This window comes from Daldinia loculata, assembly GCF_022478755.1.
Source record: "Daldinia loculata strain CBS 113971 unplaced genomic scaffold F4817scaffold_70, whole genome shotgun sequence".
In the NCBI taxonomy this organism is placed as follows: Eukaryota; Fungi; Ascomycota; class Sordariomycetes; order Xylariales; family Hypoxylaceae; genus Daldinia; species Daldinia loculata.
The window spans coordinates 114375-141401 of NW_026054924.1; the positions used below are offsets into that span (position 1 = coordinate 114375).

The window sequence follows — 27027 nt, forward strand, 5'->3', positions numbered from 1 at the left end:
TAGGCACTGGGTATCCCTCCTTTCTTCCCTGTATAATACGGCAGCTGCATGGGTAACGTGGTAGTCGCCTACCGAGTAGGCACCGTTGGATCTTTTCGGATCTGATAAAAAATACGACGGATCTGATAACCATCAAAAGTGGAGACATACCGGTTCGTGCGTTTACTATTTTAGGTACGTACCACAATTTTTACGTAACCCCCCCCTGCTATACCCTCTCCTTTACTCTATAAATGCAATTCGAGGAATACAAGTTATTGGACCATCAGATAATTGCTACTACAAGTACACCATCTTCGTCTAACTAAAGGCCTTGGCAGTTGATAAGATGATCTGATAAAATGGTAGTGGATATAAATGTTACCATTGCATCCTCTCCCCCACTCCCTACCCGGCAACTCCCCTTTCCACATATCAGTACTCTCTGCCAAGATATTGTCGACCCTCCGAGCATCTATAGTTATGACTTGGCACGCTTTAGTTTTGACACGGTGGAGCTCAAGTGAGAATATTTCATCTGTACGAAAATGTCTAGGTCAATAGCTCCTGCTTATTAGAGTAACTACTCGCTGATCCTTCCAAGACACAACACATTTCCTACACCTGCCCTCGTTACTGGCTCTTCATCTTAGCATGCCTTTTACGCCCTAGTATATGGGAGATCTCTTAGGTATTTGCTTTCGCTACGACTAAGAACACTCAAGGAGAGTCAACTAAAAAGCGTGAAGAATACATTCGCAAAGTCATAGCTAGGTAGATGATTAAATGTGCATTATTCTAATAAGTTTTCTAAAGGAAGTAGTATTCAATCAATAAATGATCCCTGGTTGTGAAATCAGGATAGACTTAAGCTTCTGAAGAAGCAGCATCTTCTAGGATAGCATCACTAGCCTTTTCGCTTGCCATGAAAAGAGAAATCAGTGGAAATGTTCCTGGAGTTTCCGGAAAAGCCGAAGCATCCACTACCCTCAAGCCCTTCACACCCCTCACACGGAAGTTGGAATCCAGAACAGCGAGGGGATCATCGTCGCCGCCGATAGCAGCTGTGCTCGAAGCGTGGTGCCCATATGCCTGATCGCGAACATATTGCTTGAGCTGGTCCTGAGTTTTTACGTCTTCTCCAGGATACACCTCCCTGGTTAAACCGTCGAAACCAGGGATCGACTTGAAGATCTTACGTGCAAATTCAATGCCGTCAACCAGACCTTGTACATCTTTGTCTCCACCATCAGCAAAATATTCGAAGTTGATCTCAGGAACGTCCCTCGGATCAGAACTGCGGAGTGTGACGGTGCCGGCGCGGTTTCGCGAGTGTGATTCCGATATAGTGTAAGTGTACACATCTTTAGCACTGAGGACACCAGTCCAATTAGTGTACGGTGGCAAATGGCCTAATATACCTTCGGTTGCGCCATACAAGATTAAATCCCGTTCGCCCACGCGAGGAGTCACCGAGCTTGTTTTCAAGACGAAGTTAAAGAAGCCAATGGTTGACCAAGGGCCAGTTCCATTCTTTTCCCACCTCTCGTAGCATGGGTTCACCTGGCCCTCAGGAACATAACAGTCGTCCCAGAAAGTAAAATTGTTTGGGAACTCCTGGATAACGGGAACTTCGTAGTGGTCCTGGAGATTTCGACCAACACCCGGTAAGTCCACAACCACGGGGATGTTGTGCTTATTCAGTTCGGTAGCCGGGCCAATGCCACTGAGTAGTAGGATTTGAGGGGTATTGAAAGCGCCTGCCGAAACAATAACCTCGCGCTTGGCCGTTGCAGTTCGACGCACTCCTGTATTGTTTCTCGTGGCGCGAGGGTCAGCCATATAGATGCTTTCCCCTTCCAGATATTCCACTCCCGTTGCCCTTAAAGTATCGTCTATTGACACTTTGGTAACGAGGCTATCAAATCGGACAGTCAGCGGTAGGCCTTTCGAAACACCCTCATTCACCCTGGAGCCCGAAGAAAATCGACGGCCGCGCTCGTCTTTCTTGAAGCTGATTTGATATACGTCATTCTGAAGATCACGATCTGGGGATACCTCGTTGATATCTTTTTGGGCAATGACGTCGAAGTCTTGCGAACTGGCCCTGGCTGTGAGTCCCAAGGCAGCAACAGAACCTTGAGCTACTGCAAGTATCTGTGGCTCATTCTCGAATAGTGACTTGTCTCCACGACCAACGGGCTGGTATCCAGAAAATCCATGGCCAGGTGTTGAGGGTGGCAAAAAGAGATTGCGCTCTAGCTTTTCGAAATAGCCAAGCATATGATCATGAGTCCAACTTGAATCGCCAGTCAGATTTGCAATATTGTCCCAGTCCCAGTCCGACGGCCTGACAGTAAGCCCACCATTATGTGTGTCACAGCCTCCTAGCGTCCCAGCCCGAGGATACCAGACTCCAAGAGGACTTGATCCCTCGGGAGGATCTCGTCCAACCCAGTAGCTGCCATCTGGCTTTTTCCAAACCATCTTGTCGTTTCGAGCAGCCTGAGTTTCATTGCTATAGTCTTTCACATAAAATTCCCAAGATTGAGCAGGATCCCATTGGGCCTCCCCGATGAAAGCAGGAATCAGTTGACTATTGTTCCCAGTGTAGTTTCTACCTGCCTCCAGAAGAAGCACTGACCACCCTGCTTGGGCCAAATTCACTGCCAAAGGTCCTCCTCCGGGACCAGAGCCGACAACAATATAGTCGAAATGGTCATCTTCGATAGTCTGCGTAGAATTTTGATATGACGGAGCGGATAAGACTGAGGGGGCAAGGAGAAGGAAGCTTATTATAATTGAGGAGAGCATTGTGAAAATTTAGAACCGACGGTTCTATCTCCAAGGAAAGAGTCCAGTTATTATTAAAGTATGTACAGTCTAGACATCATGACTGCAATATGGGATTATATACTCGAGTATCTCGTACCTAAAATCACGTCGCAGATTCATTATAATACCGCAAACCGTGCTGAAGCATGCTTATACCGATCTCGCAACATTAAGCAAGGGTAGGATCAAGGTCTAACTAGGACTTGCCTGCCTATAATGATGATCATGAAAAAAATTTATTATCATAGCTGTTTATCCCAATGAGATTGAAGCCCCTTTGCCAGACCCGAACCGGAGCTAAGGGCCATCGACGTTACCGTTATTGGACGAGCTCAGATGCCAGTACTACGCCATTATGTCCTATATTCTCTTAGGTCGGCTCGGCAGAGGAATGTGTTGGCACATACAGTACTACGATGTATTCGCATCTAGCATACGGGCTCTCATGCACAATGATGATCTGATAAGATTAAGGTCACATCCTGACCAGGGGTAGGAGCCGAGGTCCACACAAACATACCGATCCATCTCCTCAGGAGCGCTTAGTTTCTTAATATAGTGCAGGGGTCCACTGCTGGATACCTGGTTGCCATTTGCACATACCGTCGTTAAAACTACCGTAGGCAGCGTAGGTCACTTGTACGTCAAGATCAACGTATCACCAGCGTAATCCCTCAAATTTTTATACCGTGGACAATATGGTACGGCCGAGACGATGGTAATCAGGGGATACCGTATAACTGCATTACCTACCTAGGAATAGAATATTAGATAAAAGGCAGTATTTGCAACATTCTAACAGGACTCTTAGCAGTATAAGTTGGTGACATCTGAGATAAGCACGAGCGCCTTTTTCACTGTGTCATGTTTAATTTATTAGGCCAAACAAATATTGAAGGGGATGGGCATAATGTATTAATACCACGCTATACACGAGGAGCCTCGGAAGTTTAATATCTGATTGCTAGGGTTTTCTCAAGAGACATATGTACTATCGGAGCTTTGACGGCATGAGAGTGATAGTAGGTCAACTATGGCTCTCTCTCCCTGTTCGCCTCAACTGTAATACCTGGCGTGGCTCTGGCAACTACCAAATAAATAAGTAGTTGAACAAAATAATCTCCGAATTAGCCATTTAGACGATCTCAGCTTCCTAGCACCGGATTGCTGCCCTTGCCCAACTTTAATCAGACTTCGGCCGGAATGGGAGATTTGGCAGGATGTCGACAGCCTGCTCCCCCTGCGCCTTTCGCTGTTGATTGTTTGACGGGCGGTTAGATTTGCGTCTCTGAGGAACGAGAAACGGACCTTTACTGGAACCGACGTAGTGTTGATTGGTTGTCTTGTCTAGTAGCGTATCGCGTTTCATGGGGTCCTCGTTGCTCATGATGAATTGACTGACACTGCTAAAGGGTATGATGTCGCCCATCTTCTCGAATTCCAGTTCTGGGCCTGAGTACGGTTGTTCTTGCTTGCTGATGCAATGATTGCAGAGGTCCACAAACTGCTGGACTAGGCGTGCCAATTCGCTGTCTTGGGTAGTTGGATGGAAATTTTCTTCTCGTCTTCTCTTAAGACATTGATCTCTGGCCTCAATGAAAAGGTAGATGAGCTCGCTGAGTTCCCGGTCAGAGAGGCTCCGAACCCAGAGAACCTTGTCTTTGACAGCACGGAGGAACACGGATTGAAAGGCAAGATTGCTGATCTCACATTTCTCGTCGTACTTGGATTCCATATAGGCGTCAATCATTCCTCGAAAGACTTTCTTCATTTGCTCTTGAGCGACCCCGGTGGTAGCTCCGTCAGGGCCCCAGGCACCAAGAAGTGAGGTCTTAAGGCCATTGGCAATCCTAATAGAGGTCCAAGAAAGTCCCTTGCTCTTAAGGATCGATTCGAAATGTTCCGTTAGAGTGTCCATGGCTATCGTGATACACTAGAAGGAGTTTTTGAAAGGACTATTGGATGGTAGAATGCAGTCCATAGGTTGTTGGGATGTAATATATCTAGGTAGAAGTTATAAATAGTTGAGCAGCTGAGCTGAGAGGAAAAATGTTTTTATGTAAAGGTTTTCTTAGTAAAAGATGCAAGAGCTGGGCAGTGACAGGCTACAGGTACGTAAGTGTCAGAGGAGGCAAACAGACAGTTGCCAGGAAACGAGTTCACATGAGCTGTTTGATCGATTCATTACGTGTTTGCCAGCAAGGTGGTTAAAGCCTACAAATATTGCACCTATGTACGTATCTATACGTATCTATACGGCGTGTTGAAATTTAATGTCCATTAACAACCATTTACTTTAGTCTTCAGCCCTCGTTGAACTTTATGTTATCCAAATCCTCATAGATATTCTCCCGACACTTAAATACCAGGCAGGGTCCATCGTGACTTGCCGTGAAGTTATCAAATAATTGGAACTCCCCTCGCTGTTCTCTCCCCTGACCTGCCCCTGGTGATCCAGCCCCTATTTCGCCGAGGCTACCCGTCGCGCGTCTGAAGTCGAAATACCACAGCGTTTTAGCAACTGTAATGGAAATTTCTGAGTATACCATAGCCTGACCTGTGCATCCTCGTGGACCGACCGAAAATGGGACAAAGGCGCCACGCATGATATTTTTTTTTTCTGGTGTTGTGGCACTGTCTAACCACCTTTCAGGTTTTTAGGTGAATGAATCGGGGAAGTACTCCGCGTTGTGGTGGATTGAATAGATGTTCACGCCCACTGCAGTACTCTGAGGGATTGCATGCCCGTCGACAATGAAAGGTTGATCACCAGCGGCAGGGGGGGACATTCGTAGAGCTTCATCAATGCAGGCCCGGAGGTAATGACAAGTTGCCAAAGCCGGACCCCGGATCTCGCTCCCAACTGCAAAGGTGGATCGGATCTCATGCGCTAGTTTCTTGTAGCAGCCGTCATTACGTGATAGATAGAAGAAAACAACAGTGAGTGCTGTTTTTGCGGTATCTCCAGCTGGCGTATTTCACTTAGTAAATATAAATTCAACGAGAAAGGTGGTAGGGTCTAGTAGTAGTGACTTACCTACGACTAGGAAAATATTTGCTTCAGCCCAAAGCTCGCTCTGTCGAAGACCACCACTCTCGGAGTCTAGTGCGTCTGCAAGAACAGAATAAAGGTCACATTGAGCATCCTTATCCTGTCTTTGACGAGAAGCGATCATCCTCTCCACCACAGAGAGGTATTTCCCTCTCAACTGACGGAAAACTCGCAAGCTGGTTAATCCAAGTCGGAACCTGCGGGAATTGGGCCAATGCAAAAAAATTGCTACTCCAGAGCGACCCGGCGTGCAGCATATGGAACATGAATCTATTCTCCTCGTTATTCTGGAGGCCAAGGTCGAATCTGAATCCGAGAAGACCGGCGATATTAATCCCTAAGTATTTAGATCGCTCCGTTATATTAACTAGTTCTGTCGTGCTTTTAGATGGAGTCGTCTTTGAAATGCATAGAAACCATTATAAGCATCCGTAATTTTAGCAGCAAAAGGGCCTGGATAAATGCTAAGAGGATGGATGAATAACTGGTAAGTCACATAGATCAATAGCTTCAAGTGTATTCATTGATAGTCATTTCGTGTGGGTATTCGGATCTTAGTTTCGCTATCCACTTACGTAGAACAAGAGCGCTGGAGCGCATAGATGATATGTGACAGTGTAACTCCGGACTCAGCTAGGGCCGACCGCATAGCGAAAGAGTTTGCAAAGCCCTCGATTACCTCCTAATTAAGGTGATGACAATGGCGTCGGCTGGGTGCTCAGCCGTGCGCATAGCTTAGGTACCTAAAGTGATTAAGTGTGCCCGAAGTTGCAGGATCTAGGCTCGATACATAATGAAATATTTCAAGCCTAGGTCCATTTTGTTACAGCTATGCTTATTATATGTACTGCAGCCATACCTACTCGAACGGAGAAATTACATTAAAATAACTAACGGATAATAATTAAATATCTATCTAAACTGAGGCAAGAAGCCACGAAGTTATCAGTTACTAATAACCAGAATATAGGGGAGATTAATTTATAGTTCTTGATGCTAATGAAAGCGTCTACAAGCTGTTTTAGGGAGTGTGATCACGGCAGCCGACGAAGGGACTCGCCTCGTCAGCTCGGTCACGAATAGCTGAGCAAGAAGCTTGGAGGTGGGATAACGATCAATTTTACTGAATGCCTCCCGTTTGTCGAGCGTAGCCAAAATCTGCGTGGAGTCCTTCTCTTTGAAGCTGGCCCAAGATGCTACATCTGATGATACTATAACTAAGCGACCGGGTTGATCTCGCGAGTTCTTAAGCTTCAGTAGAGGAAGGATGAGGATAGCGAGGAGCGCCGTCGATAATTAGAACATTGACTTGGATGGTTTCCTCGTGGCCGGTCGATGGGGTTAGGTCGAAGAACTGCTTCGATATGCCTGCATTTAAAACGATAATGTCTAAGCGTTCGAGGTCCCTTACGCGTTCTACGAATGCGATGATGCTATCGTAGGACTACATGCCTAGCTTCCACACCTCAACACTGTTTTCTTGGAAAGAAGAGCCACACGATAATAAAGTCGATCTTTCTTTCTGTTCCTTGGATTCATCGTGTACTGCCATAATAAGCTTGCTTGTTCCCAAGTCTAGCAACTGACGAGCACATTCGAAGCCGATTCCGGTGTTTGATCCGGTTATAACTACCGTCCTCCCTTTAAGGTCGACATCTCTTGGTAAAGTTGGTTCTTCGAATAATTGTCGGCGCAAGAAACTTAACAGACCCGCCCGCTTCTCAATATTGACGAAAATTGGGGAAGTCATGGTGGAATGAATAAGTACTTCTAGAGCATAGGGTTTGATTTCAATAAATCGATTCACGCGGGAAACTTCCAGTAGCAGATTTGAGATGATATATGTGGGTGTTTGTCGTTTATAAGGAGTAAGGGAGAGCCTCCCGTGGAAGATTTCCGCACTTTAGTAGAAAACACCAACACACATACATTAGGTACCTACCAACTACCACCAGCAATGGTTGTATAAACGTTCGGTATAAAGCCGTAGAGACTCAGAAAATATAAATGCTTCAAGGACATAATTGAAAAATTTCTAAAATATTTGTTTGGGGACATTTAGCAGCAAGATAATTTATATGAAGTCAAGCGTCTGTTAAAGGCCTACAGTTTTTCTTTATAATCCCGACCACGCCTAATAAGATAAAGGAAGGCTATGCACCCCAGAGCATCTGGATATATGTGATGCACTAAAACGACGTGCTTGATTGTTGGTCCAGCCGATTAGTATGACCGTGTCCTGTAGAAATTAGCTCAAAAAATTAGTGTCTGACTACTGGCCTTATATGAATCCATTCCCGATTTCTCGTCGTGTAATGCCCTCACCGATCCCGCCTATTGTAACTAGGGCAGAGACTAGTAAACTAAAGAAACAACCAAGTTTCGATAGCTTAACATATTACCAATTATTCCTTGCCTTTAATACTATAAGTCTTATCATGACTATAGCGACTTCTTCCCTTGAGAATGCATATCGACAGAGCATTCAGAGCTTAGCAATTAATGTTCTCCTTTCAATGATCTCGGTAGCGTTCCACTGTCCAACAATCCCATCCCGTGAATCACCTAGAAAGGGATCTTTCTCTGGCTTTGGAATATTCCATGAAGCCTCAAAGTCTCCCACGTCCTCTCCCCCGATAGAGAAGTCCCAGTGGCCGCAGTTCTTAGGGTAAGCGCCCATCATCGTGAACCCAGAAAGCCGTACGTTGGCTAAGGACTCCCGGGCATTGGGACCAGGTATCCCGTGTCCATCGCCTGGTGATAACAGACTAAATTCTGCGCTGGGGCTAGTATTATATGTCTTATGAGCCACGCCGGCAGGGATTATGAAAACATCTCCAATGCTAGCCGTCACCTCAATCCCGCCCTCTTCCTTCGCACCACCCCAGGTATTCTTATCAAGGTCGGGATCTGTATCCGCGACACCAAATCTAATGGTTGCTTTGCCAGAGAGCACGACCATAGCTTCATGGATTCTTGAATGATAATGCGATGGCTGAGTTGAGCCGTACCGAAATATCCATTGTGTTTTCCAGTGATTTTTATCTAGCATGCCGTGGATAGCTTCAGGTCGACGTTCGGAGGGGTCGACCAGGAGTCCTTTATAATAAAGCAGAGGCTGTGGAGAGTTGGGTATGAGGCGAGTAGGCGGAAGATGGTATTTCTCAACTTCAACCATGTTCATACGGGATAGTTTAACTGATAAACCGAAGAGGTTCTATGATAGTAGAGACTTCTTTAAGTTAATTATAGAAATTCTAGTTGTAAGTAGTACCTAAAGTAGAAGCCCCGCACTTTGATTGTCGGCGATGGCATCTTTCATGACAACGTATTTAAGGCTTGGCACTTAACGTTGTCTTGCAGTAAATACTTAGATTCGGCTTTTACGTACAACATTACCAATTCTATTTACCGCAACTTACCTGATACTCATATCTTAGATTAAGTGCTTCGTGACAATCTTAGTATCCTGTGAAAGTCATTGCTCTTTTTTCTTTTCGAGTAAGGGGCATATGCTGGCTTGACAATATTACAACATCACAAAAGTTTATTGGTCTTTAGGATGGGTGAGACTCAGGATTAAAGTCTATAGGACCTAGGCAGCTATCTCTATAATAGACGATTATACACAAGCCCTTTGGCCTATTATATTGGCCCTAAAGACATAATATAGAATAGCTTTAAGCGACATTCCTTAGTTTGCCTTCCGAGATAAGGTGAATTGATATGAGTTGCCAAGCGCCGGCCGGCATCGGCCAACTCAAGCAAGATACAGTGACATCAATCAAAGTCATTATCAAAGCTCCGTGTCACGGTTGCGGGGCTCGTATTTAACATTAGTATAAGAGTATACATCTCGTCAATGTAACACATGAGGATTATTATCACAATATAGAAAAGTCTTAACACCATGGTATACAGCACATCTGTCGTTCTCGTTTCACTAGCTTTGCTAAGTTCATCCATCATTCTCATAAGGATATGGCATCATCATACCAAGAGGGTAAGCCTCGTCGTGACGTTTACTATAGAAAGTACAAATACTGATTAAGCGACACAGCAAATTGATCAGTTGTCTCATGAAAATAATAACAAAATTTACCAACTTGGGCCTGATGTCAAACCTCTCGAAAAGTTCGATTGGCAGACAGCAGAGCCACATAAGTTTCGGCCATTCAAGCCGATCTATCACATAACGATGGGTACGCGAAGAACTCTTTAGAATACCCAATACAGTCATTTCATAGCAAGCTCATGATAGTGCTACCCTATATAGCACTCAAGTCAACATCTCCGTCAGATCTCATAATTATCGATCGTAATTATTTGTCGCGTATACAAGAGCGACGAGTCACAATGACCAAACATCAAAACCACACGCTAGGCTGTCTGCCTTCTGGTATTCCGGCCGTGAAGGAGGCATATTCATATCTTCTAGAGTACCTCTTAACCAGATATCCAACGCTCTTCGAACGGGATGAAAAACTCTTCCGTAATCGAGTTACTGGTGTTTCCCTTCCGTTTCTGCCCCCTGATGACCCGGTAATTGCGCTGCGGAGCCTTGGTGAAACCGTTGAAGATGATATGTTCTTTCTACGAGAGACACCAAATGGGCATGAATGTGTTGGCTTCGTATGCTGTTGCCCAAGTGGCTTCGATCCGGCCAGCAAGATGGGAAAGCTACTGAAGGATATACATGAACCAGTTCCGTCGTACGAAAAGATCGGTCCGAGTATGGAAAGATATTTTAGCCGTTTGAAAGTTGGTAAAAGCGTATGCCGGGTTAATGTGAGCTATCTGCAAATTGAAGAGTTGTATTAAGTACGCAATCCTAGGTTTACTAATACGAAGTTGTAGTGGTCAATAACAACTAATCCTGGGTTATTCAATGTTTCCGGCAATCACGTCAATGAGGGGGACCAAGTTGAAGAAGATATTGAAGTAGATATCGAACAAGTAAGTATTGCAATGGAAAAGTGAACATCTATTGAACAAGCACTGATGGCCGGCAGACTCGGGTAAGAATGGAGTTACAAACGTTGACGCGGATGCCCAAGACGCGAGCGATACTTTTCTCCTTTAAGACGTATTTGTACCCTATCAAAGAGATCAAGGAAGAGGGACTCGGACCAGATCTTGCTGATGCTATCGATGGACTGAAGAATGGTAATGCTCCAAAAATGTGGGTTTACAAAGGAGGGATACGTTGGGGGAGGAGTGTCTCTGAATATTTGAGATCGTAATCTTTGACGTTATGGTCTCGTATAGTTAAGTGAATTCTGGTACTTTGTTATAGGTCACAAGTGTTTGTATGTGAGCTAGAAAAGAAGAATAGGGGTGGCCATGTGAGATACATGTACCTTTAGGAGGTACCTAGGTACATAACCTAATGCTAGCAGCATGGTTAGGTTGATGTAAGCAAGATCAATAGGTCCTGTACGGAATACCTAGGCTGAAGGCCTGAAGGCTGACGGGCAATATCGATAAGGTTAGGTACGGTATTTAAGGGGACGCTAGGGCCGCTAATACCCCCGTGGTTTCCTTTGCCCTGCTTGCGGATCCCTGCATGAGACCACCGCGCAATAGTAATGTCAGCTGTCGAAGCTCGGGCAGCCCCGGGCAATGGCGATCCTTGCCCGTACCTGCCATGGCTTTCAGAAAGAGGATTAGAAACTTCTCCCGACTTTGGTTGTAATTAATTTGTAGCAGTCGGAAACATATTGCTTTGCGTAACATCAAATATCCACCACCACGGCGGGAAGAGTGTCATTTCTGCCCACTACACCCGGCTGAGAACCTTTCCCGAGCTTATCGTCCGCGAGCCGAACCACTTTATTCAACAGTATTGCTTTCGACGCTTTGTAGACTAAGACATCACCGCGACGCGAGACATGTTAACACGAAGACCGAGAGACGAGGTCCCTGCATAATCGCCCAAAGCCCACGTCTTTGTGGCCGTTGAACCCGTCTGCCCTACCCGTACCGCAGCTAGGTTCGAAATAGCTACCGCCGTGTTATCTTTCAGTATAACCAGCTATTTTATTCATGCTCCATCGCGTTTGGTTAGGCGCCGATCGCCATCCTCGAGGCGTAATTCGCTGTCCCAATCTAGTCAACAAACGCATTGCCGCATCTCCTATATTTGTTGAAACGCCAATACACAACACTCGGCGCCCTGGAGGGAGTGGGTGGTGCTGAAGATAGGTTATAGAGGGTCATGCAGACAAACAAAGCCAAGGCCGAGGCGCTGGGGCGGAAAGCAAAGGTTAGTTAAAACTGGTGTATACTTCTCGTTCCTGTAGGTGTGTTTTACATGCTTAATTGCTAACGTTACTTTGCATATCTACAGCTCGCCAATTCGTATCAGGAGTTACTCGAGTAAGTTCAAGTCCGGCTCTCCTTCGCGTAAGTCATATGGGGTTGGGTACTGATATCTTCCGTCTCTTATAGCGAATTTTCGAATAAAGATTTAAAACATGTTGGAAATTACACCTTAGGGAGGCTGATAGGGAAGGGTTCCTTCGGAAAGGTCTACCTCGCAAACCATAGGCTTACAAATGGCTCCAAGGTTTGTCACGCCCAGGCTTTTCAAGCTTCTACCAGACCCTCCCCTAGAATCGGTCCTAATTGCAACAGGTCGTCCTTAAGTCAGCCAATAAGGATGACTCCAACCTTGCCCGAGAAATCCATCACCACCGGCAGTTTGTCCACCCTCATATCGCGCGCCTATACGAAATTATAGTGACCGAGTCCTTGGTATGGCTTGTGTTAGAGTACTGCCCAGGTATGCCGTAATCCACAATACCACGAGACAAGATCATTATTGACCTGACCTAGGCGACGAGCTCTACAATTACCTCCTTAACAATGGTCCTCTCCCCGCTGAAAAGGTGCAGAGGATATTTACACAGCTCGTTGGTGCTGTTACCTACGTACACCAGCAGTCATGTGTCCATCGCGATCTTAAACTCGAAAACATCTTGCTTGACAAACACGAGAACGTCAAGTTGGTCGACTTCGGGTTCACGCGCGAATATGAGGGCAAGTCCAACTATCTACAGACATTCTGCGGTACGATATGTTACTCGGCGCCAGAGATGTTGAAAGGGGAGAAATATGCTGGCGAGAAAATAGACGTGTGGAGCCTAGGTGTAATTCTTTATGCGCTGCTATGCGGTGAGCTGCCGTTCGACGACGATGACGATAATATAACGAGAACCAAGATCCTAACGGAGGAGCCAAAGTACCCGGGACATCTTCCTTCTGACGCTGTTGCCCTGATCAAGATCCTCCTCTCCAAACGACCTCTATTGAGACCTACCCTACCCGAGATCCTTTCCCATGCATTTCTTGCGGAGTATGCTCCTCAGCAGCAAGCAATTCTTAAGCTACACCAACCCCCGCCATTCACTACACATCTAGAGAAGGATTGTCTACAGCGAATGCGAAGTGCCGGCGTAGATATCGATGCTGTTATCGAAAGCGTTCTAGCACAACGATGCGACGTGCTAGCTGGTTGGTGGACACTATTGTTGGAAAAGGAGGAGAGGAAAGCTCGCCGGCGTGAGAGAAAAAGGAGAGAAAGGGAAGCTGAAAATAGAAACTCGCGCCGATTTTCTGCAGCGTCCAGCAAGCTCGAACGCATGGCGCCGATTTTAGATGAGGACCCCAATGGCTCCGGGATACTAGGCGAACCGCCCATGCCCAGGATGAGAGGTCGTCCAGAAAGGAGAAGTACTGCATACAGCGACTTCCAAGTCCCGGAATTGCCTAACTTGCCTGAGTCTCAAGTAAAAACTCATCTGAACGCTGACGACGGGACGCCACCGCCGCCACCAGTTGATAAGGACTCTGTGCGGTCGGCTAGCTCCTCTCGACAACGACGGCCGATACCACCGCCGAAAGAAGGCATCCTCCGGAGTGCGAGATCTAGAGGCTCCACCCTCCACCTTGTAACCACATCAGATGCATTAGGACATGAAACACAAGAACTTCATCCACCACAAAAAGTACGCAGGAAGCCATCGCAGGCAATCGTCGCCACATGGAAGAATTGGACACACTGGATTGTTGAGAGTACAAGACGACACAGGCCCAATAAGCGAGGGAGCATGTCTACTCCTAACCTAGCCGCTAAAGACGGCCAGTCGGGTGCCAGCAAGAACCCCAAAGATGCTAGTCCTCGACCTCACACTAGTAAGTATCCTGCCTCTTTACAAGGCGCTGCTGAGTTGAGCGGTGGGAACTCGCCGAATCTACCCAACGGGAATGTTAAAGGCACCGGGAGAAGCGACGGTAACCCAGCGAAGAAGCCTACGCCAGCTCCGCTTTCGACGTCTTCCAACCAGGGACCGCATCGTATACCATCCAGTACCTCATCATACAAACGCCAATCCTTATCTCCGAGCCCGCTAACACCTCGCTCTACGATGCGCCGCTCATCCATTGGTCTTCGAGGTCGAAAGTCGACTTCTTCCTCCCTGTCCTCTATTCGAACGATGCCTCATCACCACCACTCGCACTCGAAGGCCAGTTCAACAAGCTCTACCGGATCCGTGTCGACAACGAGAACACCTGGACGATCACCGCATCATTCGGTCAAAGTTCTCCCTGCTACGCCAACTAGCACATCATTTCCGTCTAACATTCGTCTCGTCCGCGGACCGACACTCGCGTTAACCTTTAACGAGGGCATGCCTTCTTCTAAGTCGGCGCAAAATCCTCCCGGTTCTCCTAATCCGTTTATGTCAAATAGCCCTTCTGTGTTATTCGCGAAGCGCAAGCGAAATATATTCAAAGGCCCCACGCTTTCCATTGGTAACTCATCGCGCGCCGGTCCTAGCTCTAGTAGTCATAGCCGGAGCGCAAGTGCGAGCGGACTGGGGAGGAGGAGCGGCGAGATCACTATCCAAGAAGAGGATGAAGAAGCTGAAGAAGCAATATGTGATGTCGAGCCTGACGACGACGTCGAGGAGGTGGAGCATTTTAGTCCCATTTTGCAAGTCCCTGGAGAAAAAGTAGAAGAAATTTACGAAGGTGAGGCAGACTGCAAAGATGCTGCACTGGATTTTGGTGCCGGTGTTGGAACCGTCGCAGCTGGTGAGCGTGATAGGGGATAACGAATTGATGATACCCTGTGATAGCATGAACGCATTGTAGCGGAGCGAGTTCTTGTTGTTTTGACGGGCTTTCCGGCCGTATTGTTATATACCTAGATATCTATCTTGGTATTTTTGCTTTCTAGGTTGTTAGTTGAGCGGTGAACAGCACACGTGCGGCTCGGACTGTACAGCCTTGTTGTATTTTTGGTATCTATTACGTACGCTGTACGATTTTTGGAGGGAGAAGATTACCCATATATCAATCAGGTGATGTATGTCTTGGAATGACTGCAATTCTCGTTGTCTTGTACTAGAAGAGCTTGATGGATTTTATTTGTTGACTCGGCAGACGATTTTGCTACAAATTTTCTGTGAACCAAATCCCTTGACTTGTAGATAAGGATTTCTACATAGAAGCCCACAAGCTCGGAGTAACTCATACATAGGTAGCTATAGTTAGTTATACTTAATCCACAACACAGGTGAATATTAGGGCATTGGGGGGGGGTTTAACGTAATAGGTGGCTCAGCAATTCCTCCTCATTTCTAACTTCCGGCATTGGCAAAACATCACATAAGAATAATTTAATATGGAGGTAGGTATATCAACGGGTAGTCAGGTAACTTTAGTTCGGGAGAAATACCGTCGCTGAGACAGGTCCAACGCATAGTTGGTGCTCAAGTGACATTAAATAGGTAGCTAGGTAGCTTTAAAAATCGGGAATATATTAGACATTAGACGGCAACTTTATACTGCCTAAGCCTTTGCTTGCTAGAAACCCTAATAGTAGTAACTGTTTAGTTGGACAGACCTGGAAAACCAGCTCGCACGAAGCCGGTAAACTCTCCGTCTAAAAGCTTCTGAGACGTGTCTGTCAAGAGGCGGATTCGGTACTTTTGAGACGCTTCATCGAGTAAGTACGCCCACGTCGTGAAGTTATTCCACCCCAAAAACGTGCCATCCTGCCGCGTGCCGTTAGGGTAGTAATGCCAGTGAGGTTCGATGGGAGCGCCCCGAGCCACAGTCTTCGCGAAGATTAAACCGTCATACTCGTGATAAATGTACTCTGATATGCTGAGGGGCTGGAATTGGCCGTTCAAGCTCACGGCTAACATCTCTGCGCTGCCGAACGCCTGGCACTGAATTTGAGGAACAGCTACATCCTTGATGTTGCTTATGCCCAACTGTTTTATAATGTTAGTATTTCAAGTAGAATTAGATATGGAGCGAAGATTTCGTACCCAAGCAGAGGCAATTGTAACATCAGATATGGCGGTATAGCTAGCTTTGTTGCCGTCAATGTCCTTGCCTGTTGAGTCGGCAAAGATGTTGAACGGGCCAGCAACGCTGGATGTTTGTCGAAAGAAGGGCCAGTTGCTACAAGAAAGCTCCTTAGGAACGACGGTAACATCGGGGATGGCGCTGATGGCGGTAGCCACGGAAAGAGTTAGGAGTAGAGACCTCATTGTGAACGCGAGTGAGTTTAACCCTGATCGATGAATTTGGCAAGGGGGATGTCGTCGCGATTCATAAGAGATGTCATCGTGAACGCGCAGGGCTCCCCAGTGTCTTTATACGCGGATTTTTAAGCCCCAGTAGGAACTTGAAAGTCGCTTTCGGACCTAAGACACATCGTGAGATACTAGTCCTGGTCACCGACTATACTCCAAGGAGATGCCGTACTAGGTAGGTGAAGCCTAGAACTAACTCCATTTAAGATCGTCTCTTGTAACGTTGACTCCCATGTCACATTGGCACGAGCAAGCGTGCATTGTTCAATGGTCACAGAAACTATGCTGATCCACCTGTAAGTGATGCGGAAATTACCTAGTGCGGCACAGCTGGTTCAGCCCTGTTCAGCTCATCGCCTAGAGATTTCGCTTTCGTGACGGTGTAGGCGCAAGTTTGGCCACATGACTCTTTATTTATTAACCGCGCCTCCCAGAATCTCGGCCGGACGCCTTATTATGGCTAGCTGCGCCTTGGTAGTTGTGTTAGCGCTGTGAATGCCCTGTAAAAATGTTCTCTAGAGGAATGACTCTATATTGAGTAATTCGTACTAAAGTTGAGTTCCCGGGTCTTGATTCCGGCCTCTTCAACTACCTACCTAGGTATATAGATTACTATCCTCTCATATCAGGGGTATTTTTAGGCCAATTCAAGTGGCAATGTCACTATAAACTTACGACGAGCCACCCGACTCGACTAAACTTCGTGTTGGGTGAGATCTTAAGACTTTCATTAGAGGCAAACTTCGTAGTCTATGTACAATTACTGATACGAATAATGATTTTATAGGACCTTAAGTGATCCCTTTGAGATGTCTTCCTCGCTTGCATTTTTATATTAGGCGTGGCGTGATGGCACACACATATAGGTTGGTTGGATCAGTAATATAACCCGATTATGCTAGCACCCTCAATCCTTTATTCAAATCCTTCGAGGTAGTATAATTCGTATTGTATGACACTTGATGCCATATAGCTGTTGATACTTTAGATATTGACTATGTACGTTCTGGACAAAAGCTCATACTTACATGGGCTGGCCTTTTTAACATCATTAGTGTCCGAGCAAGATGCATAATATTTGCAGCATAGTTCTTGGCTAAGAGGTTAATGTAATTAATGCAACAGAAAAATAGTTTCTTCATGTAGTTAAAGTATGGTAGATGCTATTAACTGAGACTCTTCAATCTTTTAATCTTTTCATAGCAAAGACGTGTGAAGACCGCCAAGCAACTAAATAAAGGGTCATATAAGTAGATTCACCTAAATTTATATTAGTCTTGATTATATTATCTGCTTAAGTCTCAATTTCTAATTAGACACTGGTATAGTGTAACTTACGGGTATCGTTCGGAATCAAGTTTAGAAACTATATCGCAGGGTATTAAAGCACTGTCATTTATGAGCAGGATTGACTCAGACTACAGGAACTCGATCATTATATAACGGAAGCAAGATGCTCGCACTAAGTAGTTTTTTTGTCTAAGTATATGTATTGACGAAATAATAGTCCTAATCTATCGTACCAATGATGAATTGGACAAGTTGTTCACCTTATTCTTAAGATCTAAGTCCTTAAGAGGAATTTGAGATTATGATTCATTGGTAAATTATAAGAAAATAATAATTATAGCAGTATTTCATTGCTTAACAATGTATTAATAGCTGAACCGTGAGTGCTTAAAATCTGTAAACACGGCCGGGTGTACCTTATACAGCCGTGATTTTATCTAATGGGGAACTCTCAAATTGTCATTTATACTTGCCTTCACTACCCAAGAGAGTATTGTAGAGTGAAGACTTGGAATTGAGTTATGGCGTTGTGAATTGCAATCATTATAATATATTTAGAGATTGGCGATTTTCCTTAGGTCCTGTAGGGTGTAAAATGATGTTGATTGAGTAAAGTTCGTAATTATTGGGCCTTGCCCAGTAATTTTCAGTATAGCTAGTAATTACGTAATACCACCACAGTCCCTAAATGTGGAATGACGTGACAAAATGTGGCAGTTCCTGTGGCTGTTTCCTCTAACCATCAAAGGTACGTATCTTTGTGGGATCTACATATGTACCTAAACTATTACCGGAGGCTGTTACTAAATAGAAACCTACCAACTTCAACATCTCTCGAATGGTCTATGCGGTTAATGCTGCTGGACTCACAACAACCCGATTGGTATATTCCTTTGCTTTAATCCTTAGGTTCGGAAATGAGGTTATCTTTTCCGGTCTTGCTCCTTGGTAGCTCTCAAGTCCTGGGACTCGAGCTTCAAAAACCTATCAAGGCAGCTCAAGTTCCAAGCTCGGTCATTTCGTCCGCTTCCGACTCCAATGCGCCGGCTTATCGTGACAATCTAGTCTCCCTACACAAATCCCTCGTAGAGATTTCTTCTATTAGCGGTAACGAAAACGAGGTCGGAAACTTCCTGGTCGATTACCTCTCAGCGCACGACTTTGTCGTCCAGCTCGAAGCCCTCCCACCGACTAATACTTCTAATCCTGGAAAGCCCCGCTTCAACGTCCTCGCCTGGCCGGGTCCCAACAGACACCCATCCCCAAAGGTGCTCGTCTCTAGTCATATCGATACTGTCCCACCCTTTATTCCCTACTCACGAACCGATGCGGACCCTACTGCCGACACTGTGATTGCCGGCCGCGGTAGTGTCGACGCAAAAGCTAGTGTGGCCGCGCAGATCATTGCCCTCCAGTCCTTGCTCGAATCTGGTCGTATTGATGGTGAGGAGGACTCTGTTATGCTTTTGTATGTGGTTGGCGAAGAGACGTCGGGTGATGGGATGCGGTTCTTTTCGGACACGCGTAGCCAATTGAACCCTCCTCCCGACTTTAAGGCGGCCATCTTTGGCGAGCCAACTGAGGGTCGTCTTGTTTGCGGGCACAAGGGCATCTTTAGCTGCAACATCACAGTGAAAGGGCACGCGGGCCACAGCGGATATCCGTGGCTGGGTAAGAGTGCGACGGAGGTGCTGGCGCGCGGTTTGGTACGTGTCCTGGATACGGATCTGGGCAGCAGCGAAGAGTTTGGTAACACAACTGTAAATGTCGGGTTATTCGAAGGGGGTGTCGCTGCGAATGTGATTGCGGAGAGGGCGACAGCCCGGCTTGCGGTCCGCGTGGCCGTCGGTCCTGAGAATGGAGGTGAGAAGATTGTGGCGCAGCGACTGCAGGAGGCCATGCGCAGCGTCGACGAAGACGCGTTTGAATTTGACTGCAACAACGGCTATGGCGTGGTCAAGTGCGACTGCGACGTCGAGGGTAAGCTACGAACATTATCCACTACTACTACTATCCAGGCCGTCTAACTCTTAATACAGGCTTCGAAACTACCACCGTGAACTATGGAACGGACGTACACCACTTACAAGGCAACCATACACGATACCTGTACGGACCAGGAACTATTTTTGTCGCGCACGGCCCGGACGAGGCGATCAAGCTTGGAGATTTGGAAACGGCGGTGGAGGATTTTAAGAAGCTCATCCTGCATGCTCTCGAAAGCTAAGCGGTTTGTGTCTGGAAGATTGGGGGAATTTGAGCATAGCTCTTCTAATTTGTTCATGTCCGCTAATTTGTACAACATCATAGGATACCCAAGAGAGGAGATGTCTTGCGCTGAACCGCTAAGGTCATAATTCCTAACCGCAGAAAGTCGGTCCTTTGATCTCCATGGTGTTCTTCGGTGCTAATTCTTGTTCTCAAACTGCCATGGGTCATCTTTCGGGGATGATGCCTTTGAAGTCGAAGGTTCCATCTGCTCCCTTCACGACAACACCGCGCTCCGTGACCACAGCGTCGATTAACTCTGCTGGAGTGACGTCGAATGCCGGATTCCATACACCGATCCCTTGATGCGCGGTCGCTACGCGCTCCGTACGACTGACGTCCACCTTTCCGTCCTTTCCTACTACAGCTCCGCTGATTTGCGTCAGCTCCTCCGGCTTTCGCTCCTCAATTTTAATCCCTGCGCCTGTCTCGGTTTCCAAATCGATACTCGTCGTCGGCGCCGCCACGATAAATTTTAGACCGTGATATTTGGCGAGCACAGCGAGCGTGTAAGTCCCTACCTTGTTGGCTGTATCTCCATTGCGTACGACTCGGTCTGCACCCACAATGACGGCAGCAATGTTGTTCTCAGTCTTTTTGGTAGCGAACAGGGCGCCCGCCATCGAGTCCGTAATCAACGTGGAAGGGATGCCCTCGTACACTAGCTCGAAGGCGGTCAGCCTGCTTCCCTGGTTGTATGGCCGAGTCTCGGTGCAGAAGGCGTGGTGTAGATGGCCGCCCGAGTGTAACGAGCGGATGATGCCGAGCGCTGTTCCGTGGCCTGATGTAGCGAGCGATCCCGTATTGCAATGTGTTAGGACTGACACTTTGCCATCGGAAGACTTCGTTGGTGCATTCTCGAGTAACCATTTGCTGCCGTGCTTGCCGATGGAGAGGTTGGTCTCGGTATCCTTTCGAAAGATTTTTTCTGCGGCGGCTATATACGCATCGATAATCGCTTCACGTCCCGTCGCATCGTCCTCCTTACTAGCTACATTCACGGATCGGATCGTGTTCTTAAGGTGGGTAATTGCATTGCTGAGATCTACGGCCGTCGGGCGGGATTGTTTAAGGTAATCTAGGCGAGAGTCGATGTAGGATATCGTCTCGTGTGCAGTCGAGGCCTCTATTCCGGGTTAGTTACTGATCGTCGTTGATTGCCATGGAACTAGTAGGGCTGCGAGGGATACTTGCTGCAACTTCCATTGTTCAGTTCGACTCCGTGTGCTAGGGCAGCTACAATAGCAATAGCCGGTGCACCTCTAACTCTCATAGATTTTATACTGTCGAATGCTTCCTCGCTCGTCGAGACCTGGTCGTAGTGGTGCTCGTGGGGTAATTTAAGCTGGTCGAGCACTTCGAGTTTACCCCGCGAGTATCGAATGGCTTGGAGGCCCGACATATTTTCTGATAAAGATGAATATTTTGTTGAAATTGACTGAGACTAATTTCTAGGTGGAAACACTATGCGATTGTATTATGGAAATTTATTATACTGGGTTCAAAGATATTATAATAGGCCTGGTCGACTTAAGGATTTCGCCATCGCTATTAGATTGTCCCCGTTGCATACATTAGGTAGTATCATATGGCGAAATATTTCCTCAAAATTCTGCCGGACCCCGCTATATACAAATATACAAATCCCATTGTAGATTTAACATTAACCAATAATTGGGCACCGTGGCTGTCACCGCTCTCGGTCGGTTTTACCCCCTGGACCTTGTTATGCATTAGCGTGATGCTGGAGCTTAGCGTAGATGATGCCTCTTGGTTTAGATACCTCTATCGATATGGCCGACTTGCGACAGCCTCGACATTAACACCAATACATTACCTAACCTGGACAAATACATCATAGACAATCGTTCACACTCTACGACGTTTTACATATCTCCATCGTTTTAACTCGTATATACAGCGGATATACCATTGACAGCCCAGCCATGAAATAAAGAGCGATCCTTAAAGCTGTTCGCCATGGAACAGCCATTCTCTACCTCTAAAGTCACAGGTGCTTTCGTACATGACCCCCTTAAGCCATGCGCCGGCCTTGCTGATTTCTTATAGTCGAGTATTTCGACCCCCATGATGTCTTTAAGCTTCTCGCATCCGGCCTAGTACCTCGACTCCCTCTGCGCAACCTCCATTGGCAATCCCATGCCGGACCCCTTCGTTCCATTGACACATTACACGTCGACCTTGTCCCGGCTGGTGACAAGAGCTCCATTACTTCGCCTCTTTCCTCTCCACCCCCTCCCCAACAATTAGATAGCGTCGCTACTCGTGATGACGGCTTTCAGACTCAGATAGGAGCGACATCTTCCTCCGATGCTGTCGACCAGACTGCGAATCGGAACAGTACACCTGTGCGACGGCATCAGATACCGGGGTTAAGGAGGACGCCCTATCTAAAGGTGTTTCTAGCACGATGTGACGATAATGATTCCTATAAGGGCCATGTGAGACAGGAGATACGTGACTGGATTAAAACGAATACACCTTCCTCTAGCTCTAAGAGGAACACGGCCGAGAACCACGATGCCTTCGAGTGGCTTATTGTTCATGTTGTTATACCGAATACCGTCGCCGCGACCCAACCCCGCGACTCGGGGTCTGTAACTGAGAAGAGCTCCACCGCATCTAGATGGAGACCCGGGTCCAGCCCGATTCTGGAGAAGATGAGGTCTGACTTCAATACTTCTAGCAAAGGAACAGTGGATCGGATCGCCCAAATTCGTATTGGTGTTAACGATGTCCCGTATGATCTGCTTCCACGCGTGGTACCTGCTGTACCTAGCGGTTATACCGAAACAGAACAAGAGACAGAGAATTCCTGGACGGATCTCGTATCCAAGTTTCGCAGTCTCATTCTGTCCAGCTTTGACCTACGTGTTAGCCAGTACGAGGAGGATATTAGGGAGAAAGACGCGCAGAGGACTTTGCCCGGATGGAACTTTTGCACATTCTTCATTCTTAAGGAAGGATTAGCTCGGGGCTTCGAAAGCGTAGGCTTGGTGGAGGATGCGTTAGTAGGATACGACGAGTTAAGCGTGGGGCTCGATATGATTGTCAAGGACCAAACGTCGGCCGGATCCAGCTCTGCTACAAATGCGCTGTTAGGCTATACGGAAGAGCTGAAGCAGATCGCCCTCAAGGCCAGGGCAGCGATCGCTGGGGTCGAGGACGAGGATGAAGATGAGCTAGTTGATTTGCAATCGTCCCAGGCCGAAGCTACTCAGCCGAAGGACGCATACGATGATATTCCAATCAGCTCTACGAAGAAGCCGTATCGTGATATGATTGTCGCCAACAATGTGTCCGTCTTCGACTTCAGATGTTATATCTTCGCGAGGCAAATTTCTCTCCTACTCCGGCTTGGGAATGCCTGGTCGACCAGGGAAGAGCTGCTGGCAAAGCTCAAAGAACAGCAGGAGTCCGTTTTACACGGCGTTGCTCCTCGAGCACCACCCCCAAAACAAAAGGAAAATGAGCATGAAGATTTAACTATGCTTGGTGAGATCTGCCGACGGACGCTAGAATTCATCCCGACGCTTTCACAAGTCATGAGGAATGATGTCTTTGCTGCGTTATCTGACATGGGAAAGGAGGACGGGGATGAGACAGCAGTACCTTCTCAACCAGATCCTCTAGTTTCGGAGGTGGTTGATAATCTAGTGGCGTCTTTTGCATTCTCCATCGCGCAACAAATCTTAGCCCAGACATCTACCAAAGCTTTACCAATACCAACATCTGCTTTGGCTTCTCCAGATTCCCACGAGCCAAAGTCAGCAATACCGGAACCCAAGACAATGATGCATCCAGCTAGAGGCTCGTCTTTAACTATACGAACAAGCGGTACTGCCAATGTAGGCCGTCCGCCTCCAAGTCCAAATATTTTCTCTGGGCATCCACCGGGTGCTATAGGCGAGCACGGCCAGTCCACATTTCTCAAAGCTGGGCTAGAAGAGCTCGCTGCTAGGAGAGCAGAGCTCTATATTCTATCCAGAAATATCCTTGCCGAATGCGGGAAGAAACGGGGATGGAAAGATGGCTGGGCTGACGTACCAGTCATAGGACAGACGAGCATGATCGAAATGGTTGATATCGATCTTGGGGATGACGATGACGACGAAAAGCTAACAGCAGAGGATAAGGATGCACCGGCCGATAGAGAATTTATTGTATCGCTTTCGGGCATTGATAGTAAGCTTCTCAGGACGGCCCTCGACAACAGTGACGACTTCTACCGCCTTTATGAGACACTCACCGATAAAGCTCTGCGGCATTACACCGTCGCCGATCATCATCACTCGGTACAGGCAAGTATGGCAGATATCGCAGTATTAAAATACTATCTTGGCGACTACAGCTCGGCTTCCTCTTACTTTTGGAGGACTACCCCCTTTTTTGGGGAAAGTGGCTGGAGCCTTCTCGAATTATCTATGTTGGTTATGTACTCAAAAAGCCTCAAGCAACTGCAACGAAAGGACGAGTATGCCAAGGTTATGCTGAAGCTCCTGACGAAAGCCGCTGCTGCTGAAAGAGATCGTCAGGCACATAAGTCGGGATTTCGAATACCAAATATGGATGATGTTGATTATCCGGATAGCGACGTTATCAAGGGATTCTTAGACGACCTACTTGCAACAACCAAGACTCTATCGAACGAATTACAAATATCGCTTTCCAGCTTCTTCTCGGTTGTGGAAATTGATGGCCCTCCTGAGTATTATCAGGGCCAAGACAGCATTTCCCTCAACCTAAAGGTGATGAGCCTGCTGGTGGATAACTTCAAAGTTGACTCGGCGAAAGTACGGGTTGTTAGTCCGGCTGGGAAGTCATCAAAGGAAATACGGTTTGAGCTCGCACAACCAGTAGTGATAAAGCCTGGCAAGAATAGGCTCAAACTGAAGAGTAATGTGAGTCTATTGCTACGAGCATTTAACTACAACTTTCCGCTAACTATCACAGTCAACAATCCCAGGGACTTATGAGATCGATAAAATAGATCTCGTGGCTAGCAACTTGCGCCTCCATTACGAACGAGAGACGGGTCAACCGCTAAACAAAGACAACGATATTGTCCACTCCCCACATGTCGTCATTTATCACCAGGCAGATACGTTAGATGTGCGGCTACACGCATCTAATCATGTTCAATTGGATCGAAACAATACGGTAGACATCGAGTTAGATCCCGGCTGGAATAATTTAACAAATGCGGAAGTTCGAGTTAAGGCGGCTACGGGAGGTTTAAGACTACTTACCAGCGAAGCGAAGTGTATCAGTTCTTCTGTCAGCTTCTCTAAGCCACCAGAGGGGGGGTTGTTTTATTTCGATTCCATATCGCAGAACGATATCGTTCGAATCCGATTCCCGTTCACAGTAGAGCAAGAGACACTTAACATATCTATACGCATCGACGTGTCTTATACTACTGAAAATGGCAAATTCTTCTTTTCGAAAACACCTACTATCGAAACCGCCCTGGCTCTAGGGGTCAATGTCCAAGATGTCTTTAAGCATAAAGCTCTCTACTCTCGCTTCACCGTGTCCACCGCGAATCACAGCCCCCTACGACTATTTAGGAGCGAACTCCTTAGCTCGGAAGTCTTCACGTCGGAATTTGGAGTGCCGCCTGGTGCGCCTGTCGTTATCTTTGCGAAACAGCCAGCTAGTCTACTATACAAGATCACTCGCAATGTCGACGTCAAGGTCACACCAACAACTCAGAAGACTATGTACCTTAGACTTCATTACAGCGTCTTACAAGAAGAAATCGAATCTATATTTGAAAGCTCGATAACTGATTCCCTGCGAGACAAACCGCTGCGTCCGTTCTCTCGGCTCCTATGCTCGGTCGTGATTCCACATGTCCGGCATCATCTAACGGAACAAGAGCTTGAGCGCGCGGCTCTCCTCGGATCTGTTTCCACCGCATTCCTATCATCCATCAGCTGGGCTAAATACTTCACCGGCTTGGGCAAGACACCCGATGGTACCGACTGCTTGCAGACTCTAACATCTTTCCTACGTGCGTGGCAAGCCGAGAATCCAAAGTTAGGTCTTACAACCTTGGTTCCCGCCGAGCCTAGATCAATACTTATCCCGGTTGACATACCATCGTTAACTGTCGTACACACAACCGATATCCGACTCCAAGAATCCCCACAACCATCCCCAGTGCTCCCCTCTAACCCATCAAGCCCAACCATCTCCGCCAACCAGCTACTGCCCGCGGCCTTGCATCTAAAGTGGACGCGAGTCTGGGACATAGACACGCCGCCCGCCGAGCAGACCGACCTCGAGTTCAGCTACGAGATCACCGCGCCCCAGGATACGTGGCTCCTAGGCGGCCGGCGCAAGGGCCACTTCGTCATCCCAGCACCCTCCTCCTCTAGCGAATCGAACTCTTATCAAAGCACCCCAGACACCGAAGCCGAGATCCCAATCCTCCTGATCCCGCTGCGCGAGGGCTGGCTCCCTTACCCGAGCGTCGACATCCGCGAGGTACGCGACCACGAGGACGCGGGCGCCACGACGCCCGGCGCCGAGAGCGCGAGGGCGGGACAGTTCGAGACCGATCTTGGGAATCTCGGCGAGACGGTGCGGGTGCTTGCCGATAGGGCGCGCGTCACGCTTAGTCTGGATGCTAGTGGGCCTGGGGGCGGGCCGTTGGTGTTGGATGTAGAGCGGTTGTCGGGGGTTGGCAGTGTTGGAGGAGGGTATATGAAGGGGAGGGCTGTCGCATGATTATGAATGAGGGTTGGGATTCTTGCCTGTGTGTGTGTGTGTGTGTGTGTGTGTGTAATCTTGGTACCGTAGGGTATCGCGAGATACCTCTTTATTTGGGGAGGCACTCAAGTCGGATAGCTACAGGTACCTACGTACCTACATGTGTGTATTTATGTAGTTTATCTAAGGACCACATAGCATGTGTACTTGCTATAGCCAATTTAGCCAAGATATCATGTTTACCCCATGTTT

At 47.2% G+C, this 27027-nt stretch overlaps 12 protein-coding genes across 12 annotated transcripts; 4 read left to right on the top strand and 8 right to left on the bottom strand.

Annotated features, from left to right (window-relative positions):
* Positions 1-151: 151 nt before the first annotated feature.
* On the bottom strand, positions 152-3224 carry F4817DRAFT_350586 (putative GMC oxidoreductase). Its single transcript, XM_049304949.1, has 3 exons — positions 2929-3224; positions 796-2851; positions 152-174 (listed from the first exon to the last, which is right to left on the bottom strand). The coding sequence occupies exon 2, from the start codon at positions 2791-2793 to the stop codon at positions 847-849; it is 1947 nt and encodes a 648-aa protein (XP_049154987.1). The 5' UTR covers positions 2794-2851; positions 2929-3224; the 3' UTR covers positions 152-174; positions 796-846.
* A 773-nt stretch (positions 3225-3997) lies between these two features.
* On the bottom strand, positions 3998-4740 carry F4817DRAFT_368675 (uncharacterized protein; the record flags this gene model as incomplete). The annotated part of the gene is made up of 1 exon (XM_049307267.1): positions 3998-4740. Exon 1 carries the CDS (start codon positions 4730-4732, stop codon positions 3998-4000), a length of 735 nt encoding a protein of 244 aa, XP_049154988.1. The 5' UTR covers positions 4733-4740.
* Positions 4741-5042: 302 nt separating this feature from the next.
* Positions 5043-5936, bottom strand: F4817DRAFT_350588 (uncharacterized protein). The gene is made up of 2 exons (XM_049304950.1): positions 5852-5936; positions 5043-5782 (listed from the first exon to the last, which is right to left on the bottom strand). Exon 2 carries the CDS (start codon positions 5418-5420, stop codon positions 5118-5120), a length of 303 nt encoding a protein of 100 aa, XP_049154989.1. The 5' UTR covers positions 5421-5782; positions 5852-5936; the 3' UTR covers positions 5043-5117.
* Positions 5472-5990, bottom strand: F4817DRAFT_319993 (cytochrome P450; the record flags this gene model as incomplete). The annotated part of the gene is made up of 2 exons (XM_049301137.1): positions 5472-5782; positions 5852-5990. The coding sequence occupies 2 exons, from the start codon at positions 5988-5990 to the stop codon at positions 5472-5474; spliced, it is 450 nt and encodes a 149-aa protein (XP_049154990.1).
* Positions 5944-6623, bottom strand: F4817DRAFT_350590 (uncharacterized protein). Its single transcript, XM_049304951.1, has 2 exons — positions 6442-6623; positions 5944-6330 (listed from the first exon to the last, which is right to left on the bottom strand). The coding sequence occupies exons 1-2, from the start codon at positions 6513-6515 to the stop codon at positions 6234-6236; spliced, it is 171 nt and encodes a 56-aa protein (XP_049154991.1). The 5' UTR covers positions 6516-6623; the 3' UTR covers positions 5944-6233.
* A 1217-nt stretch (positions 6624-7840) lies between these two features.
* F4817DRAFT_350591 (uncharacterized protein) lies at positions 7841-9205 on the bottom strand. The gene has a single exon (XM_049304952.1). It carries the CDS (start codon positions 9048-9050, stop codon positions 8352-8354), a length of 699 nt encoding a protein of 232 aa, XP_049154992.1. The 5' UTR covers positions 9051-9205; the 3' UTR covers positions 7841-8351.
* A 467-nt stretch (positions 9206-9672) lies between these two features.
* Positions 9673-11425, top strand: F4817DRAFT_350593 (uncharacterized protein). Its single transcript, XM_049304953.1, has 5 exons — positions 9673-9869; positions 9927-10068; positions 10143-10654; positions 10724-10822; positions 10879-11425. The coding sequence occupies exons 1-5, from the start codon at positions 9777-9779 to the stop codon at positions 11107-11109; spliced, it is 1077 nt and encodes a 358-aa protein (XP_049154993.1). The 5' UTR covers positions 9673-9776; the 3' UTR covers positions 11110-11425.
* Positions 11426-15672, top strand: F4817DRAFT_350595 (kinase-like protein). The gene is made up of 5 exons (XM_049304954.1): positions 11426-12131; positions 12216-12244; positions 12317-12434; positions 12503-12650; positions 12704-15672. The coding sequence occupies exons 1-5, from the start codon at positions 12084-12086 to the stop codon at positions 14983-14985; spliced, it is 2625 nt and encodes an 874-aa protein (XP_049154994.1). The 5' UTR covers positions 11426-12083; the 3' UTR covers positions 14986-15672.
* A 93-nt stretch (positions 15673-15765) lies between these two features.
* On the bottom strand, positions 15766-16712 carry F4817DRAFT_368683 (uncharacterized protein; the record flags this gene model as incomplete). The annotated part of the gene is made up of 2 exons (XM_049307268.1): positions 16210-16712; positions 15766-16152 (listed from the first exon to the last, which is right to left on the bottom strand). Exons 1-2 carry the CDS (start codon positions 16432-16434, stop codon positions 15766-15768), a joined length of 612 nt encoding a protein of 203 aa, XP_049154995.1. The 5' UTR covers positions 16435-16712.
* A 1974-nt stretch (positions 16713-18686) lies between these two features.
* On the top strand, positions 18687-19996 carry F4817DRAFT_319997 (Zn-dependent exopeptidase; the record flags this gene model as incomplete). Its single annotated transcript, XM_049301138.1, has 2 exons — positions 18687-19749; positions 19809-19996. 2 exons carry the CDS (start codon positions 18687-18689, stop codon positions 19994-19996), a joined length of 1251 nt encoding a protein of 416 aa, XP_049154996.1.
* An 88-nt stretch (positions 19997-20084) lies between these two features.
* On the bottom strand, positions 20085-21663 carry F4817DRAFT_266016 (methylthioribose-1-phosphate isomerase). Its single transcript, XM_049299359.1, has 2 exons — positions 21232-21663; positions 20085-21163 (listed from the first exon to the last, which is right to left on the bottom strand). Exons 1-2 carry the CDS (start codon positions 21437-21439, stop codon positions 20205-20207), a joined length of 1167 nt encoding a protein of 388 aa, XP_049154997.1. The 5' UTR covers positions 21440-21663; the 3' UTR covers positions 20085-20204.
* Positions 21664-21799: 136 nt separating this feature from the next.
* On the top strand, positions 21800-27017 carry F4817DRAFT_350600 (trafficking protein particle complex subunit 10). Its single transcript, XM_049304955.1, has 3 exons — positions 21800-22051; positions 22108-24959; positions 25012-27017. The coding sequence occupies exons 1-3, from the start codon at positions 22018-22020 to the stop codon at positions 26791-26793; spliced, it is 4668 nt and encodes a 1555-aa protein (XP_049154998.1). The 5' UTR covers positions 21800-22017; the 3' UTR covers positions 26794-27017.
* The last annotated feature ends 10 nt before the right edge of the window (positions 27018-27027 follow it).

Coding starts and splice junctions, on each gene's coding strand:
- F4817DRAFT_350586 (XM_049304949.1), bottom strand. CDS start 2,793: ATGCTCTCCTCAATTATAATAAGCTTCCTTCTCCTTGCCCCCTCAGTC.
- F4817DRAFT_350588 (XM_049304950.1), bottom strand. CDS start 5,420: ATGCGTGGCGCCTTTGTCCCATTTTCGGTCGGTCCACGAGGATGCACA.
- F4817DRAFT_350590 (XM_049304951.1), bottom strand. CDS start 6,515: ATGCGGTCGGCCCTAGCTGAGTCCGGAGTTACACTGTCACATATCATC. Junction 6,331..6,441: donor CTCCAGCGCTCTTGTTCTAC/GTAAGTGGATAG, acceptor CCATCCTCTTAG/CATTTATCCAGGCCCTTTTG.
- F4817DRAFT_350591 (XM_049304952.1), bottom strand. CDS start 9,050: ATGAACATGGTTGAAGTTGAGAAATACCATCTTCCGCCTACTCGCCTC.
- F4817DRAFT_350593 (XM_049304953.1), top strand. CDS start 9,777: ATGGTATACAGCACATCTGTCGTTCTCGTTTCACTAGCTTTGCTAAGT. Junction 9,870..9,926: donor GGCATCATCATACCAAGAGG/GTAAGCCTCGTC, acceptor TAAGCGACACAG/CAAATTGATCAGTTGTCTCA. Junction 10,823..10,878: donor TTGAAGTAGATATCGAACAA/GTAAGTATTGCA, acceptor GATGGCCGGCAG/ACTCGGGTAAGAATGGAGTT.
- F4817DRAFT_350595 (XM_049304954.1), top strand. CDS start 12,084: ATGCAGACAAACAAAGCCAAGGCCGAGGCGCTGGGGCGGAAAGCAAAG. Junction 12,132..12,215: donor CGCTGGGGCGGAAAGCAAAG/GTTAGTTAAAAC, acceptor GCATATCTACAG/CTCGCCAATTCGTATCAGGA. Junction 12,245..12,316: donor TCGTATCAGGAGTTACTCGA/GTAAGTTCAAGT, acceptor CGTCTCTTATAG/CGAATTTTCGAATAAAGATT.
- F4817DRAFT_266016 (XM_049299359.1), bottom strand. CDS start 21,439: ATGTCGGGCCTCCAAGCCATTCGATACTCGCGGGGTAAACTCGAAGTG. Junction 21,164..21,231: donor ACTGAACAATGGAAGTTGCA/GCAAGTATCCCT, acceptor AACCCGGAATAG/AGGCCTCGACTGCACACGAG.
- F4817DRAFT_350600 (XM_049304955.1), top strand. CDS start 22,018: ATGGAACAGCCATTCTCTACCTCTAAAGTCACAG. Junction 22,052..22,107: donor CTCTACCTCTAAAGTCACAG/GTGCTTTCGTAC, acceptor GATTTCTTATAG/TCGAGTATTTCGACCCCCAT. Junction 24,960..25,011: donor GGCTCAAACTGAAGAGTAAT/GTGAGTCTATTG, acceptor TAACTATCACAG/TCAACAATCCCAGGGACTTA.